Source organism: Leucoraja erinacea, chromosome 19, assembly GCF_028641065.1.
Source record: "Leucoraja erinacea ecotype New England chromosome 19, Leri_hhj_1, whole genome shotgun sequence".
Classification (NCBI taxonomy): Eukaryota; Metazoa; Chordata; class Chondrichthyes; order Rajiformes; family Rajidae; genus Leucoraja; species Leucoraja erinaceus.
This window is the reverse complement of record NC_073395.1, coordinates 33,081,838-33,099,669: the sequence shown is the minus strand read 5'-3', so window position 1 is coordinate 33,099,669 and position 17,832 is coordinate 33,081,838. Positions and strand designations below refer to the sequence as shown.

The following is a 17,832-nucleotide window of genomic DNA, read 5'->3' as shown; positions in this document are numbered from 1 at the left end:
TATTCTGCTATTCAAACATCCATTCAGCTGGCTGCTCTCTGGAATGCATGCATTAACTGGGCTCGCTCCCTCATTTACAGCTGCAACAAAGCTCATGGAATGTGCATGTGAGACTCTTTGTCATTACAAAGATTAAATCTGAACAATTCAATTAAAAGTCAATAGATAATTTGCTAAGAAAGATATATTTTAACCTTTTTTTAAACCTCACTTTTGGATTACATCTCAACTTTGGAATAAGGACTAGGTACTGTGCAACAATTTTGGAGCATTTTGTGAAGAGATGCTGCAGCACCACCTGGTAACCAAAGTTTGCAATTACACAGGCCAGTCCACATGGGCCATTTTCATACATATGCAGTTGTCAGCTCCAATATGGGGAAATTGTAAGATCAAAAGAACGGAAATTAGTGTAGCATATTCTGTAATATTGCACATAAGGGAAAAGAACAGGTGAGGTAGGGTGGGTGGCTGGAAGCTACATCAAATCTACAAGTTCCCCTAAATATACAGTGCACAGGCATCAGCAGGTTTTAGGGGACTATGTGTGCAGATTGCACTATCTTGAAATGCTGGAGAACACCTTTGCTTCATGTAGAATCTTGTTTATCTGAATGACAAAATGTTTGTTAAACAGTTTCATTCCTTTTGGTAATCCATTAACGATTTCAATTGATGTGGAAATGCTTTATTTTCCAGAGCATGTGATCCCTGCAGAATAAAGAGTTAATGCCATCACATCACAGTGCCCTCCATAATGTTTGGGGCAAGGACCCATCATTTATTTCTTTGCCTCTGTACTCCACAATTTGAGATTTGTAATAGAAAAAATCACATGTTATAATGGCAGTTCTATTGGCTCCTACACGTGGTTAAATTGCACTTTATCAGATTTTAATGAAGGCTTTTATACATTTTGGTTTCGCCATGTTATACACAGTGTTTGGTCTTTCACCATGTAGAAATTGGGAGCAGCAAGCAGTGTTTAGTGGTCAGTTTAGTATTTTTTGATCCTTTGCATTTGTTTGAAGTTGAGCATGGATAGTGATGCCAGGCCGGTATTGCAGTCTAGCTTATGCTTGTTTTGGGGGCTAGTCCCCTTCAGTTTTCTTCAGATAATTGGGTTCTCAAGAGTTGCTACTTTACCATGGCTTTAGCAGCAGTGTGTATCATCATGATGAGTCAGACTTGAGCAGATAGGATGTGTCAGTACACTTCAGAATTGGCATGCTACTACCATCAGCATACATGTCAGTACCCAGCAGCCATACATGCCCAGGCCATAACACCCCCGCCACTGTTTCACAGATGTGGTGGTATGCTTTGGTTCTTGGGCAGTTCCTTCTCTCCTCCATACTTTGCTCTTGCCATCACTCTGATATGTTAATCTTAGTTTCATTTGTCCACAACCTTTTTCCAGAACTGTGGTTGCTCTTTTAAGTACTTCTTGGCAAACTGTAACCTGGCCATCCTATTTTTCCAGCTAACCAGTGGTTTTGCATCTTGCAGTGTAGCCTCTGTATTTCTGTTCATGAAGTCTTCTGCGGACAGTGGTCATTGACAAATCCACACCTGACTCTTGAAGGGTGTTTCTGATTTGTCAGACGGGTGTTTGAGGATTTTGCTTTATTGTAAAGAGAATTCTTCTGGCATCAGCTGTGGAGGTCTTCCTTGGCCTGCCGGTCCCTTTGCGTTTACTAAGCTCGCCAGTGCTCTCATAATGATGTTCCAAACAGTTGATTTTGGTAAGCCTAAGATTTGACTGACATCTCTAACAGTTTTATTCTTGGTTCTCGGTTTCAATGGCTTCTTCGACTTTGATTGGCAAAACTTTGGTCCTCGCATTGATAAACAGCAATAAAAGTTTCCAATGGTGATGGAAAGACTGGAAGAAAGAGCTCTTTTATACCGCATTAAGGAGGCATTTAAACACACCTGAGCCATTACTAACACATGTGAAGCCATATGTCCCAAACATTATGGTACCTTGAAATGTGGGGGACTATGTATAAACACAGCTGTAATTTCTACACAGTGAAACCAAAGTATAAAAATACCTTTTAATAAAATCTGACAATGTACAACATGTATTTTTTTTTTCTATTACAAATCTCAAATTGTGGCGTACAGAGCCAAATCAATAAATAATGGGTCTTTGTCCCAAACATTATGGAGGGTACTGTAGATGAGAGATTGGAGAAGGCAAATGTACTGGTTGGGCTTAACATGAGGTGTTTTCATCATCACATTGAAGGGCTGAACGGTCGACTTTGACACCTATTATCTATGTATCTAATTACAATACCAAATGAGGGATGTCAATTCTTGACTATTGGCAAAGCTCTGCTGATCCTTGTCCCATCTAGCTGGGGCATGTAACAATACTGCCGGTTCTTCTCCAATCTAGCCAGGGTGAGTAACAATGCTGCTGGTCCTCCAATCAAGCTCGGGCGAGTTAGGATTTTGCTGGTCCTTTTCCCATACAGACGGACACTCCGTGGAGACACTGGACGATAACACAAAATAAGTGGTTCCTGATGTACCATCACAACAACTAGATGATGGAGACATTCTGGAATGGGAGATATTCAATTCTTCCCTCTTATTTTTTAATATCAGGAACTTCAAACAATTGACAGCTGAGTTCACACACATTAAGATTATTGATTATTCCTATTATTCCTATTCCCCCCCCCCCCACACACACCCCACACACACACACACACACACACCACACACACACACAAACAATTCCTATACCCTAGAGAGTTGTCTGATAAACATAATGATAACCATGACATGGCAAACAGCAGCAACCATCTAAAATGTTCAACTGCTACAATATGCTGGGCACTATTATTTCCCCATGCAGGAAGAGCTCTGCCTTGGCAGAAATAGAGCCCATCCAACCTACATCACCCCTGAGTTTAGAAATGTCTGCAATTAAAATAGTTTTCTCAAACTGTAAGATTAGATATCCTAAAACATACACGTAGATTAATCCTGCAGTTGTTTTGTCTTGTGCAATATGCTGTCCCAACTGCCCTTGTGCAACTTCTGATAATTTAACTTTTTAGCAAGTGCATTTCACTGCACTTTATTGTGTATGTCATGAATAAATCTGATTGATTGATTGATAGCAACGATGCAGTGGAAGTTGCTGTCTTGCAGTGCCTGAGAACGAGGTTCGATCTTGACTATGTGTGCTGTATGAATGGAGTTTGTATAATCTCCTTGTGACCCCATAGGTTTTTTCCGGGTGCTCTGGTTTCCTCCCACCTTCCAAAGACTTGTAGGTTAATTGGCCTCCGTAAATTGTCCCTAGTGTGTAGGATAGAACCAGTGTACAGGTGATCATTGGTCAGTGGGGAATCAGTGGGCCACAGGGCCTGTCTCCACATTGTATCCTTAAAGTAAACTAACATCCTGTGTGAAAGGAGTAAATCTGGGAAACCAGCACATGTTAATTAAACCAGGTGATTGCACCTTGCATTTCATTTCTCCTTTGCTGTCTTTACCTTTGATATCTGCTCCAAACCAGTCATAACTGTTTTGTCCCAATTATCCTTGTGTCTCTGAGATTAAGTGATTTTTGTTTTCTCCTTTAACCATTGCATTTTCCTTAATATAGGAATGGAGAAATTGTGTCCCCACCCCCCACAGCAATTGAAGGTGGTTTTCCACCCACTTTTCCCCCTTCTTAAGGACAATGAGGAATGGACAATAAATTCCTGCTTTGTCAGCAATATGCAAATCCAAATAATAAGGACCATGTTACATTACTGCACAGGAACAGGGCCTTCAGTCCAACATGTCTGTGCCAATCTTGATACCAAATTAAACTAATCTTATCTGCCTGCACATGATCTATATCTCTACATGCACTGCCCCTTCATGTTAATTCTAAATGCTGCTTAAATGTTGCTATCATCTCTGCTTTCACTGCCTCCCCTAACAGCATCGCTCAGGCACCTACCACTGTGAGTGTAAATGTTCTTTAAGCTAATCCCCTTTCACCTTCACACCGTGCCTTGATATTTGACTTTTGCAACCTGCGAAAGAGACTATTGACTATCCACCCTTCTTGCACGTTTCATAATTTTCGAAACCTCTATCAGTTCGCCCCACAGCCTCTGATGTTCCAGAGAAAACAACCAAGTTTGTCCAACCTCTTCCCAAAGCTACTCGTCTCTAATCGGGTAACGTGAACCTCTTCTCGACCCTCTCCATAGCCTCAACATCCTGTAATACCAGATGTGACCTAACCACATTCCAAATACTGCATGACCTAACCAAAGTTTATTACACCTGCAACATGACTTCTTGTAGACAATTTACTTCACACTTCACACTTCTATACCATATCTGTGTTTTAAGAAGTATCTCCTTAAGTGTTCCCCACTGCCCTATCTACTTTCTTAACCTTTAATCTATTCTCTCAGTCCACTTCATCCAACTCCCTGAAAGTGGCAACACAAGTGGTAAACAGATAATACGCATACAATCAGATTGGACCAATTGCTTGCAGTTTTTGTAAACATCTTCAACTTCTCATTATTAAGGCCCAATGTTTCCAACTGCTTTATAAGGACATCAATAATACCAGTGTCCAAGGAGACTAAGATGACATGCCTTAATGGTGACCAACTGGTGGCATTAACAGCCACAGTGATAAAGTGCTTTGAGAGGTTGGTTCTGGCGCATATCAACTTCTACCTTGACTAGGACCTGGATCCACAACAAATTGCCCACTGCCAGAATAGAGTGACAGACAAATGCGATCTTGTTGGCTCTCCATTCTGGACCATTTAGACAATAAGAACATGTTTGTCAGGCTGTTGTTCATCGACTACTGCTTGGTATTCAACACCATCATCCCCTCCAGGGAGATCGTGACAGAAGCCTCCTTATGGCGATCCCTGGAAAGGACGACACGATGCACTCTGTGATGCGTTGGGCCACCTGTCGGACGATGACAGAAGCCAACAGCGAGCTACACACGAGCGAACGATCCCCTCTAGAATTATTATCATAATCAAGGAACTGTGTCACTGCTCATCCCTATGCAACTAGATCATCAAGCTCGTCAACAACACTTCCTCCTGACACACACAGCACAGAAGCACCTCAGGGCTGTGTGCTCGGCCCCCTGCTCTACTCACTCTATACCCATGACTGTATAGCCAGACACAGTTCCCATGCTGACTTTAATTTCACTGATGATGCTGCCAATGTTGGACCAATAATGGAAAATGATGGCTCAGACTTTAGGAGGGAGTCTGGGTCGCCCCTTCATTCCTGACAACCCCCATCGGGTCCCACTTGGTTCTACTTGCCCCACACCAGCTAGTTCTCAGCGGTCCACCTCGCTCTTGGTGAGCCACTCCACACTCAATGGTTGCTCCCGGCAGCCCTCCTCGTTCTTGGCGGTTGCTTGCGTGGCCCGCCTGTCAATGGTGGTGGATCGGGGCTGAGTTCAGAGTCCACCATGGGCAAGCGGGCCTAGTGTGCGGGTCCCCTGTCCGCGGCGTGCGGGCCCGGGACTGCTGGTGGGCTTAGCCCCGGCTCATCACGTGCATCTGAAGATTCCCTCCGACTCTCTGAAGGTTTGTCCTGGGCCCAACACATTGATGACCACATTCACATCCCTCTACTACCATCAGGAAGAAGGTGCAGGAGCCTGAGAACCATGACCTCCAGGTCCAGGAACAGCTTTTCACCAGCACCCATTATTGTGGCCTTTTTGTTTTGTTGCACTACATACTTCAGTTTTGCATTTATAGTCTGGCTATCAAGTATTATTATTAATTTATTGTATTTCTGAGTATTGTACCTTTATTTTTGTGTCTGTAAAGCTGCAGCAGGTAGGGATTTAATTGTTCGGTTGCCGGTACATATGACAAATAAATACTCTTGACACTTGCTTAAGCTTGGGACTCTGGTCTCAGATCCAGGCTTCTCACCTTCCAAATTCCACAATGCAATGAAGGAGGCCCTTGCTCGGGCCGAACTGCTGGTGCACCCGCGGTAATATGTCCCGACTGCCCTTACGGTGGACACCCCAGAGTCAGTGGTTGGTGCCGTGCTGGAACAACTGACGGACGGGGGTTGGCGGCCCCTGGCCTTCTTCAGCCAGCACCTCAACCGCGCCCAGACTAAGTACAGCGCTTTTGATCGCGAGTTCCTGGCTCTGTACCTGGCAGTGCGCCACTTCCGTTACTTCCTAGAGGGCCGCCCGTTCACCGCCTACACAGACCACAAGCTGCTCCCATTCGCCCTGGCGAAGGTTTCGGACCCCTGGTCCGCACGACAGCAGCGGCCATTGGCGTACATCTCAGAATACACCACCTCCATCCGCTACATCGAGGGGAAAGAGAACCGGGTGGCCGCTAATCTCTGCAAGGTTGCCAGACCCCGCTTGTCTTAGGGACCATGTGGAGTGGGGACGCCCATGGGCTGTTTGAAAGGCGGATGATCCCCAAGGACTCCATCGTGCGGAACTCCTGCCGTGCCAAACATAGCTTATCCAACGGCAGTCAGCGTGCTCGTGCGTGGAGAGGTGGTCCGGTAGTCTGTATGAAATAAACGACCCCGTGACTGGGGGTCGATGACCAAAACTGTGGGGTAAGGATGTCCGGGAACACGGCCAAGACCCAAGCAAAGCAGGAATCCACGGACAACAGGGGGCGTCCCACCGGCTCATCTAATCGCAGCGTGATCGGCTCCATTGTGGCAGCGTGGACCAAGCGCTGACGCCTGACGTCCACCAGGAGGGAATGCGCCCGGAAGAAGTTATCACCGAGCAACGGCTGGAAGACATCAGCGGTAGTGAACTGTCACGAGAAATGGCAAGAGCCGAACACGATCGGGACCATGCGAACCCTATACGTGCGGATGGGGCTGCCATTCGCCACGGTGACGGCGGGCCCCCGTTTACCGGAACGAATGTCTGCCAGTGAAGGGGGCAGGATGCTCAGCTCTGCCCCGGTATAGATGAGGAAGCAGCTCCCGGAGCGCCAATCCCAGGCGAAGAGGCAGTGAATCTGGCCAGCCGCCGCAGGGACTGTTGGCAGCCGGCCCCGGGATTTCCCGGGAACGCGCACGGCTGATGGCATTGCCGTGCTGCATCACCCCAGCGCTGGTAGTAATAGCACCAGTGCCCCCTGCTGGTGGCGCTTGGAGCTTGCTGGTGCTGGACTGCAGGTGCAGTACTCGCCATGCCTGCGGGGGGGTGATTGTACAGGCCTCCAGGATGCCGCTGTCACTCCTTCCACAGCTTCCCCCGCCCCACCGGAGGAAATCCGGAGCTGCCAGAGTGTCGTCATCAGAGCCCGCCGTCCACAGCCGAGGGCCCTGATGTCGGCGAAGGAGGCGTCCATGAGCTGCAGACGGATGTAGGCCGGCAGCAGATGCAGGTAGGTGTACTCAAACATCAAACACGTCGTGTGCCCATCCAGGAGCGCAACCATCTCGTTCAGGAGGCTTGATGGCTGCCGGTCGCCTAGGCCCTCCATATGAAGGAGCCCGGCAGCACGCTCCATCCAGGTCGGCCTTTGAGGTGGAAGGACGGGCGGTTGTCTCCATCATGACGACAATGGATCGTCAGGAGTCACCAATGTGGGGCGATAGTCCCGAAATGAAGGCGAGGAGCCAGGTGCTTCGGGAGGTATTTTTAATAGTGTCCTTGTCATCAGAGGAGTCTGCAAGAGGAAGATGGCACTCAAACCCTTGCCTTATATCCCCCTAGCTAAGGGCCGCCTCTGGACTCAACCATTCCCATGCCGAGGGGTTTGATAGTGGGAATGGCCCGACCCTTGGGAGCCGCCACACTGTGATCTTTCTCTCAAGGGATTTTCCCCCATTATATCCCCAATTAATCTGTGTTTCAATACAAAATACCAGATCTAAAATCACATTAACCTGATTATTCAATGAAATCACCCTGCATACACTCTACAAACTCATGCCACAATGCTACTGTTGCTAATGCGATTTATCTATCTAATGATTGAAATCACCATAATGGTTGCATTTTTTTAAATGTACTATTACAAAGTCAATAGAATCACAGAGTTCTGCTGACCATCAAGCACCTATTTCCTCCACTAAGCCCATTAGTCCTCCTCCCTTTCTCAACAGATGTCACCACTCATTTGTATATTTGGGGGCAATTTAGAGTGGCCAATTAGCCAACCAACCTCCAAATGTTTGATATGTGAGATACAACTGGAACTCTGGACTTCACATCATTCTTCTTCTGAGTGTTCGGCATTCTCCCATCTCAAAAATATGCTGGTAGGTTGGTTGATTACCGCAAAAATGTGTGGGATTGGCAAAATAATTAAAGGAGAGTTGATGAACATTGGAGAGAGTATCCATTATACGCTAAGAGACAGATGCGAGGGACTAAAACTGGTCCACTGCTGCACCTGGAGCTGGCAGTTGCAGAACTGAATGGTCTACTTCTGTTTGCAATGTGTTTTGAGTGTTACTGCCTTTAACATACTTCCTGACAATTAACTCTGGACCCCTGACACTGGGTGATTTTTATCCTCTCATCTCCCCTGCAATTGTTCTGTATGTTAGTTTAAATATATAACAGGTGGAGGGCATATCCTCCCTGCTGTTATCAGTGTCCTGAACAAAACTCTCGTACGCTGAAGATGGAATTCTCTATCCTCCAATCTACTTTGTTTTCAGCCCTTGCACTTTTTTTAATCTGCACTTTTACTGTAACTCTATGGTTGACCAGCTTCAAAGTCGTCTTGTTGAATCTCATCGTCTGTAACCATTCTCACCCAGTAAACAGCTAACAGTGGACAGTTTCCTTTCTCACTGTTACTTTATTGCATATCTTTCATTCATTTGTTCTATCTCTCTGCATCATCGACTGTATCTCTCATTTCCCTTTCTCCTCTCAGTCTGAAGGGTCTCGCCTATTCCTTTTCTCCAGGGAGATGCTGCTGACCCACTGACCCACAGCTTTTTGTGTCTATCTATGGTCTGAGCTCGGTTTCCTTTCTGTTTACATGTACGGTTTGATTGTACTCATGCCTGTATGATTTGCCTGGACAACACACAAACCCTATTTTCACTGTAGCTCAATAGGGAGGTTTCACGGCAGTCGGGTCACGACCCATGACCCGTACTGTTGCTACGCTACTCCAACTGGAGTACACGCGATGAACTGCAGGTAGGCACTTACCATTGTTTCCAGCGTAGCGGGCCCGTTAAAACCCGCTGAAATTGTCAATTTTTGCGCTGTAAATAATTATGGAAATTGGGATAAGCGTGAGAGACATTTAGCCTACTTCAGAATTCCAAAAGTGAGGAGAAATGACGGTAGATAGAAGCGAGAGCTGAAGGGACAACAACAGCCAGAGTGCTTGGCGAACATTGGCCGTTTGCTCACTGCATTTCATCAACTAAGGCATTATTTGTGTTTTTTCTTGATTCCTTTGGCATCTAAAAAGTTTCAGAAGTGATAAATCTGGCTGTAATTTTTTTTAATCGCCCATGGTTCTCGTGGGTTTTTACATACAAAATGAAAACTCATCTTAAGAAAAATTTACAGCCAGATTCATCACTTCTGAGAATTTTTAGATACCAAAGGAATAACAACTCCCCACAAAAAATGCCTTGCTGTTGATGAAATGCAGTGAGCAAACGCGATAATTCCCAATATTTTCAATTCCGATATCTGCACAGCCAATGTTTACCAAGCACTTTAGCTGTTGTTGTCCCTTCAGTTCTCGCTTCTCTTTACCTTCATTTCGCTTCACTTTTGGAATTCTAAAGTTGGGTACATGTCTCTCACACTTACCCCGATTTCCACAATTCTTTACAGCGCAAAAAATCAACATTTTGGCGGTTTTTAACAGGTAGGAAAGTACGCGTTTCTTGCATTAATAACATATACCGGAAGTGACTGATGTCCTCCAGTTGGATTTGGCGGCTCCGTGCGTCGAGCCCTTTGGCCCTATGACCCAGTGACCTTTCGTGCAACCCCCCCCCCCCCCATACACATGACAACAACATGTCAACTACCAATGAAAACCTGACCAGGCGGAACTGCCGTAAAGCGAGTTGCGTCGACCGGATGGATGTCGTAAAAGCAGCCCCTGATTTGCCGTGTGGGAAACCCCGCGCGCCCTCTTTCCGCCGCCGCTGTACTAGGTGAACGTCGCGCTCTGTCGATGCGGGACTCTTAGAGGTTCTCCACCGCCTTCTGTGGCCCCTCTGACTTTGTTTCCCTTTTTGTTTCAATTTTAGGAACATGCCCGCTAAAGGTCCCTTGCAGTCCGTTCAGGTTTTCGGGCGAAAGGTGAGGTTTTTGTCGCAGTGTCGTGTGGAGGAAGGGACTCCGCGGGCCTCGTGCTGCGGGCGGGCGGGCGGTGGGACGTCCGCGCGCGTCCCCGGGCGGTTCTAGAACGCGGCGCGAGCCCGTTCCTCTGTTCCCCCGCCGCTGGCGTTCCAAATTGGAACCCGAGCCCGGGGTGCGGGGCCGAGCTCGAGCTGTTCTGCTGGGCGAGCGGAGCAAGTCTGGCGGCTGCAGCGGCCTGCAATCGCCGTGAAGCTCCCTCCCCTCCGTTAGTTTATATATACACATCTCCGGAGTCTGAGAGCCTCCCATGCCAAAAAATAAACCGTGCAAATCGATGCGATTTACTCGAGATTAGCCAAAGATATGAGTGCTGAAGATTAATTGCCAACGTTGTAACCCAATAAAGACACAAAATGCTGGAGTAACTCAGCGGGACAGGCAGCATCTCTGGAGAAAATGCGACGTTTCAGGTCGAGACCCATCTTCTGAAGAAGTTACTCCAGTATTTTGTGTCTACGATGTAAACCAGCATCTGCAGTTTCTTAATGAACACATAATGAATAATCCATCAGCACTACTCTATTTAATAGTGTACTATAAAGTTTTTAGTCATAGAATCATACAATACAGAAACAGGCCTTTTCGCCCAAACTGTCCATGCCGTTCAGAATAACCATCTGAGCTTGTCCCAATTGCCCACTTTTGACCTATATCCCACTAAATCAGAGGGACTGTTTCTCCCACCATGGATGCTTCTAACATTGTGGAGTTTTCCCCCCAGCTATTTACTCAGTGTGCATTGAGGGGACAGTTTGAGGTGACTAATTTTACATGTATGTACATGTTCATATATTTATCAAATGTTAATGTACCTGCTGCAACTAATTCTTACAGAAGAAGCAGTTGAGGCAGATGTAATAACAATGTATTTGTTCCATATATGAAAATGCTCACCAATGACTTCTGTAACTGCAACATAACATCCCAACTTTTCTACTCTATGCATGGAATTGATGAAGGCTAGCATGTCAAAAGTATTCTTCACGACCCTGCCTACCCGGGATGCCATTTACAGGAACGATGTGCTTGTCTTGCCTCTGGTCCACACAATTCCCATTGATCCAGTTATTGTGAAAGACCTACCCAGGACTGACGTTGCAATATGCAACAACTCCCAACTATCTGAAATGAACTCCATTTGTCATCTCTCGGCCCACTTACCCAACTGATGATGATCCTTCTGTAATTCTTGATAAACTTCACTGTCAATATTACCAATTTATACCAAACCTTTAAAAAAAAAAACTACTTCTAATCAACTGCTAATTGGTCCATTTAATACTGTGTCCCCTCAATGCATACTGAGTAAAATGCTGGCGGGAAAAACACCACAATACTGGAAGCATTCAAGGAAAGAGAACCAGTCCCTCAGATCTCTAGTGAAGGGTGTGTGATTATAGATCAATGTAACATCTTTAGTTTGCAGTAACATATGTAAACTTATTGCTAGTGACGAGTCTTTTATTGAATATCCTGTGGGGAATAATTGATATTAGGAGCAGCAAACTCCACCTTTCCCCGGTTGTCTAAATTCTTTTAATAACACTATTTTCTATAACATTAAATATCATAGCAATGCAGCTATCGTGTGACGGTACATGAACGTTAGGATAAGCATTGAGTCTTGGACCTACTGCTCGCTGTATCCAGTGAATTTCTATCCTTTTTGATATGTTCTATTGCTTTGAGTAACTGAAATTTGCTTTGTGTTATTCCTCCTTTTTAAAACTATGTTACATCTAAGTGTTCATTTGGACGTTCTGGTAGTTTCACCAACGATGCAGAAACAGTAATCTTTTTCTGAATGTGATTGCACCCATATTAAATCTCCCCATTTTCGAAAATAGATTTACAATGGCCATTCTTCAGTCCTCTGGTATTTTCTACAGAAATGTGATGTAAAATATCTATGCCTGTCATGATTTTCCCCCCTCAGTCTCTTAGGATGCTTTCTGTTATGCTGTATTTCCTTCAGCGTAACCACAATGTTTAAGATTATATCTATCCCTAATGCCTATCCCTAATTCACCTTTGGATTAAATATCAACGTGAAAATTTTCTGTTTTACAGAAAACAGCAACTGCTGTTGCCCATTGCAAAAGGGGAAATGGCCTAATCAAAGTGAATGGAAGGCCTCTGGAACAGATTGAGCCAAGGACTTTACAGTACAAGGTCAGTAAAGTTCCTTAAGATTCAATGATACTTTATTGTCCCATGTACCTAATTACAGTAAAATATTTTGTTTTGCATAAGATCACATTTCATCTAAGCAATATAGTAGTGTCACCACGTTTTGATGCCAACCATGTTACAAAAAGTTCACCGAACAGTCCTATCTATTGCCTGCCACCGCACGTGGCAGAAGCCCCCATTCAGCCTGGGTGGCCCCACCCACCTTGTTCTCAGCGGCTCCCTGACAGCCCTCCTCGTTCTCCAGCGCTCCCCTTGCTCGCATGTCCCCTGTTCTCAGCGGGTGAACCAGGCCTGCTGGAAGGCTTGGCCTTGCTCACTGGGATACAGAAAGGATCTGTGACTGTTTGTGGCTCTATATGCGCTATCAGAGTGTGTATTGACCAGATTGTTGATGCGTTACGGTGTTCTGAAATGCATGCAGGCTTTCCTTTTGTGGATTGTATTCTTTTGAAGCAGCTGAGGTTGCAGGAGATCTATTTTTCCTTGCTGCATGCTATGCTGCAATAATAAGCCAACAAATCGAGATTATTCTGGGTTTCGTCCATGCCCTTTTGAAATGAAAATCTGATCTCAAAACCTTCAAGGGGGCTGTAGGCTTTTGGAGAGTTGATCTAGCTGTTCCTCAGTTTGATTAAGTTGGGAATGTGGTTAACAGATGTGTTACTAAGCATGTGGGCTTTATCCCTGTGATCTGAACTGTAGTCTTTGAATTGACATAAGGAGCTAGTGCATTGTTCTCAAGATGTTCCTGCACCTCTTTAGATTTGGTGTCATAGTGATTTTCCATTAAATATTTTTGGGAAGTGTTGCTGTTGTGACAAAACATAAACCAAGTTCATGACATTGTTCCTTAAACAGCAGTAATGTTGTTGATGAAGATAAATAATTGCTAAACATTTGGCAAACCCTCCTTTGTATCCTAGATATTCTTCAGATATTTTCTGCCTATCAGGGATTCTTTGATCAGGGTTCAGTCTGATGACTCATCCAAAGAATGTTTTTGCAGTAGTGCAGTTTATTCTTGTCTAAGATTATGAGTCTTAATACAGCTTGTCTTGGAGCTGAGGCTGGTGGCACTGTCTAACCAACTTGGACAGACTTATGGACCTTACTTCTTTTGGGTTTAGATTTAGGATATATATTTTTTTTAAAGTTGCTTCTTGTGGACAAAGTGGGGAACTGTGAAACTATTCTAGAAAAATCACTCTATTTGAAATTTTGATCTGTTGGTCTCCTTTGCAACTTGATGTCGGCTTCTGATAGAGCAGTTTGTGTGCTTGCATATTCTGCCTTAATGAAAGTTGGGTGCATCATCTCAGATGCTCTGGAAAACAGTAGGAACGTGTGTAGCAAGGCTTTTGCGGTGATTCTTCACCTTGAAAACAGCATTTGCAATATTACAGGCCACAGTGAATACTGTAACGGGAATTTCATAGAAGTTAGGATAAATGTACTGCACACCACCTATTGGAGGTTAATTGTATGGTGTGATATTATAGACTGATTGACATTATAGACTGATTGCCATTTAATAATTAAAAAAATATATTCTTCTGTGAGAATCTTTGTTCTGAGGTTGTCTCCTGCTATCTATTATGACTTCTGGGGGAGGGGGTGGATCATGATTGTCTGAATTTTATAGGGAATTGTTGATCATTCCTTGTGTGGCAGTAATAACATTTTACTACAAGTAGTGTTGGGGTTTCTATGTAGACTGAGGCCCAAGTTGTGGGTTTATTCATTTTTTTAAAATCTTTATTTTCTCATAGTTCATTGTGTTTCAATTGTTTTAAGATTTTTAAGGTATACAGAGTAGAATATATGTTTAAGAAAGAGCTGCAGATGCTGGAAAATCGACAGTAGAAGGGAGGGGAAAGAGGGAGAAAGCAAGGACTACCTGAAATTGGAGAAGTCAATCTTACTTCTCCCTCCTTCCCCTCCCCTTCCCAGCTCTCCCACAGCCTACTGTCTCCCCCTCTTTTCTTTTTCCCGCCCACCCCCACATCAGTCTGAAGAAGAGTCTCGACCCAAAACGTCACCCGTTTCCTTCGCTCCATAGGTGCTGCCTCACCAGCTGAGTTTTTTCCAGCTTTTTGTCTACTTCAGAGTAGAATATAGTTTTGCTGACTGTCAGCTTTTAGTTTAGGGTTATTATTGTCACATGTATTGAGATACAGTGAAAAACTATTTTTTGCATGCTCTCTGGTTCAATTAGATGGTACCATACGTAGATTCAATCAAGTCAAACTCTAGGTAGGGTTTGACTACTTATAGCAAAGGGAAAGATGCACAGGGCAGAATATAGTTCACAACATTGTAATGCACCAGTTCCATAGATAAAGAGAATATTATTAGAACAACTCAATGGTGCTAGATTTATAGGCAGAAAAGAGATTGAAGAGTAGACTGATTTGTATGGGATGATAGTAAATCCTCCAGTGGGACCAGCATGCCAGGAGTACGCCATGCTCCAGTGGCATTGTCTTGTGGTTTGCTCCATTTAACAGTCAACCGCATGTGATTCCATTACACTGTGGGGGTGCTGTTGTTGTACAGGGCCTTGCTGCATTGGCTGATCGTGGGGTCACACAAGGTGTGCCTGTACTGCATTTGGAGATCTATGCCAAATGCAAGCATCTTGCTATTGGTGGCAAATCTGGACCATCATTGTCTATCGATTTAACTTTATTCTGGGAATGGTCTGCATTGGTATACTTAACAGAACTTGTGGTGGCTGTCATTCCTAAGAATCAAATTGGATATGGGTTTTTAAACATCTCTTATTTATATAAAAAAAAAGCAGGAACCATCCCATACAGCTTGCAGCCTAGGAACAAGAAATTGCACTGATGGTCACCACGGCCATGACAAGCATCTTTGTGTTCTGTATTCTGTGTGTTTGTGACATTCTTTCCATTAGACTTCATTAATTCTCAAACATGTTCCTTGGTCACTGTTGGGCTTTGCATGTTATGCCAGGATGGAATAGAGATTTTGCTAGTTCAAATCAAAAAAATTATGGATTCTGATAATCATTTAAAAAAACATTAAATGCTAGGAATATTCAGCTGGGCTGGCAGCATTTGCGTGAGAGACTGAGTCAGTGCCCTTCCATTAAAGCTGCTAATTGAGCAGAAACGGAATAGTGATGCTGTTTGAACTTAAATGATAAATTTGTATTTTATATAATGTACTCAAATTTTGGTTTAATTTACTATGTCATCCTATATTGTAGAACATAGAACAGTACAGCACTGGAACAGGCCTTTCGGCCCACTATTTCTGTGCCGTACAAGCCAACATGGTCAATTAATCTCCCCTGGCTGCACACCATCAATCTCCTTTCACTCCCTGCATATACATTTGCTTATCTGAAAGCCTCTTAAATTCTACTATAATATCTGCCTCCGACATCAACCCTAATGTTGTGTTCCAGGAACCTATCGCCCTCTTATTTAAAAAAAAAAAACCCTTCCACGCACATTTCCCCCTCAGAATTTAAAAGCTCTGCCCTTTGGTCTATGACAATGACCCCGATAATGACTATGAAAGTAGATACAAAATGCTGGAGTAGCTAAGCGGGACAGGCAACATCTCTGGAGAGAAGGAATGGGTGACTTTTCGGGCTGAATATTAAATTTTGTTTTACCTTCATTTATTTTCAATTGTTATATCCACGCAATTTTACAATTTCTGAAGTAGAAAGCGATTGTTGGAGCAGGAAGGAACTTTTTTTTAATCAAGAGCCGCATTAATTGTGATCTTTCTGGGTTGTGGAAGATGTTATTAAAACTCAATTAGGAGTATTAATGTAAATTTTACACTGGAAAATATACATAAATTAAAAGTAGCATAATTTTCTTTCTTTACAGCTTTTGGAACCAGTTTTGCTGTTGGGTAAAGAAAGATTTGCTGGTGTCGACATCCGTGTTCGTGTGAAGGGTGGTGGTCACGTAGCTCAAATCTATGGTAATATCAACACTATTTATTTGTATATTCTCCTTCTCAGAAATTCTTTAATTCCAAGTCGTGTTGCCTGGGGAAAATATCGTGCCCAAAGTATAGAGGTATCTGCATTTGCCTCTTGCCAATTGCTGCCTGCCCCTAAAGGAGATCATGTGTAGGAAAGAACTGCAGATGCTGGTTTAAATTGAAGGTAGACACAAAATGCTGGAGTAACTCAGCAGGACAGGCAGCATCTCTGGAGAGGAGAAATGGGTGACGTTTCGGGTCGAGACCCTTCAGACTGAAGTCTGGGGAGTGGGCGGGACAGAGATAGAATGTAGTCAGATGACGTTTCGGATGAGCTAGGGTATCTGTCTACAGCATTGATTCAGGGTTTCATCTCTTTAACTAAGATATTTGTTATACCAAAAATGGATTAGGTTACTGGACCTGTAACTGGTGCCCTGAACTGTTGAGTATCAACCATACTCTGGTATCTGGGGGATTCTAAATTCAACTAGTAGTTAAGTAAATGTGGAGTGGTGGGAGGGGGGGGGGGGGGGGGGGGGGGTGTTATCAGGTATAGTAACCGCAAACCCGCTTATTTTCATAAAGCCCCATCAGGTTCAGTAATCTGCCATCTATATCTGATACTGTTTCTGTGACACCCAACAAGCTTGCAATTGGTTTCTTATTACCACCTCCATTCTGGGACAACTAGTGGTGGGCAGTAAATACCAGCAGTTACCCAGACCCATTAATTAATATTTACAATGAGCTCTAGGCTTTCAATCTGATGGGGTTGAAGATGAAGGTTGGCTCCGGTGTTGTAAAATTAAAGCAAATGTCAATTGAATAAAGAACCTTTGTTCCAAATCAGAGCAAGATACCCTTTGCATTAGATAGAGCAATTGATCTTTGTAAACCTTTTTTTTGTAAGTGGCTAACCTATTTTTTCTTCTTTTCTTAACAGCTATCCGTCAATCCATTTCTAAGGCATTGGTGGCTTACTACCAGAAATGTACGTTTTTGACTGCTTTTTACTCTAGTACATTATCTGCCTTTTTTCCCCTCTGGGCAATGTTAAAGTTATGGTTGTTGTTGTTGCTCTGCAGATGTAGATGAAGCCTCCAAAAAGGAGATCAGGGACATCCTGATACAGTATGACAGGACCCTGTTGGTTGCTGATCCTCGTCGGTGTGAGGCCAAGAAGTTTGGTGGACCTGGTGCCCGTGCACGTTACCAGAAATCTTACCGTTAAATGTTTTATTCTGATTTGTGGCAAATAAACATCTAATTGTCAAATAGAA

The 17,832-nt window shown here is 44.0% G+C and overlaps 1 protein-coding gene across 1 annotated transcript; it reads left to right on the top strand.

The window, feature by feature from the left end:
• Nucleotides 1-10,160: 10,160 nt before the first annotated feature.
• rps16 (ribosomal protein S16) lies at nucleotides 10,161-17,832 on the top strand. The gene is made up of 5 exons (XM_055650781.1): nucleotides 10,161-10,324; nucleotides 12,455-12,556; nucleotides 16,450-16,546; nucleotides 17,496-17,543; nucleotides 17,638-17,832. Exons 1-5 carry the CDS (start codon nucleotides 10,277-10,279, stop codon nucleotides 17,781-17,783), a joined length of 441 nt encoding a protein of 146 aa, XP_055506756.1. The 5' UTR covers nucleotides 10,161-10,276; the 3' UTR covers nucleotides 17,784-17,832.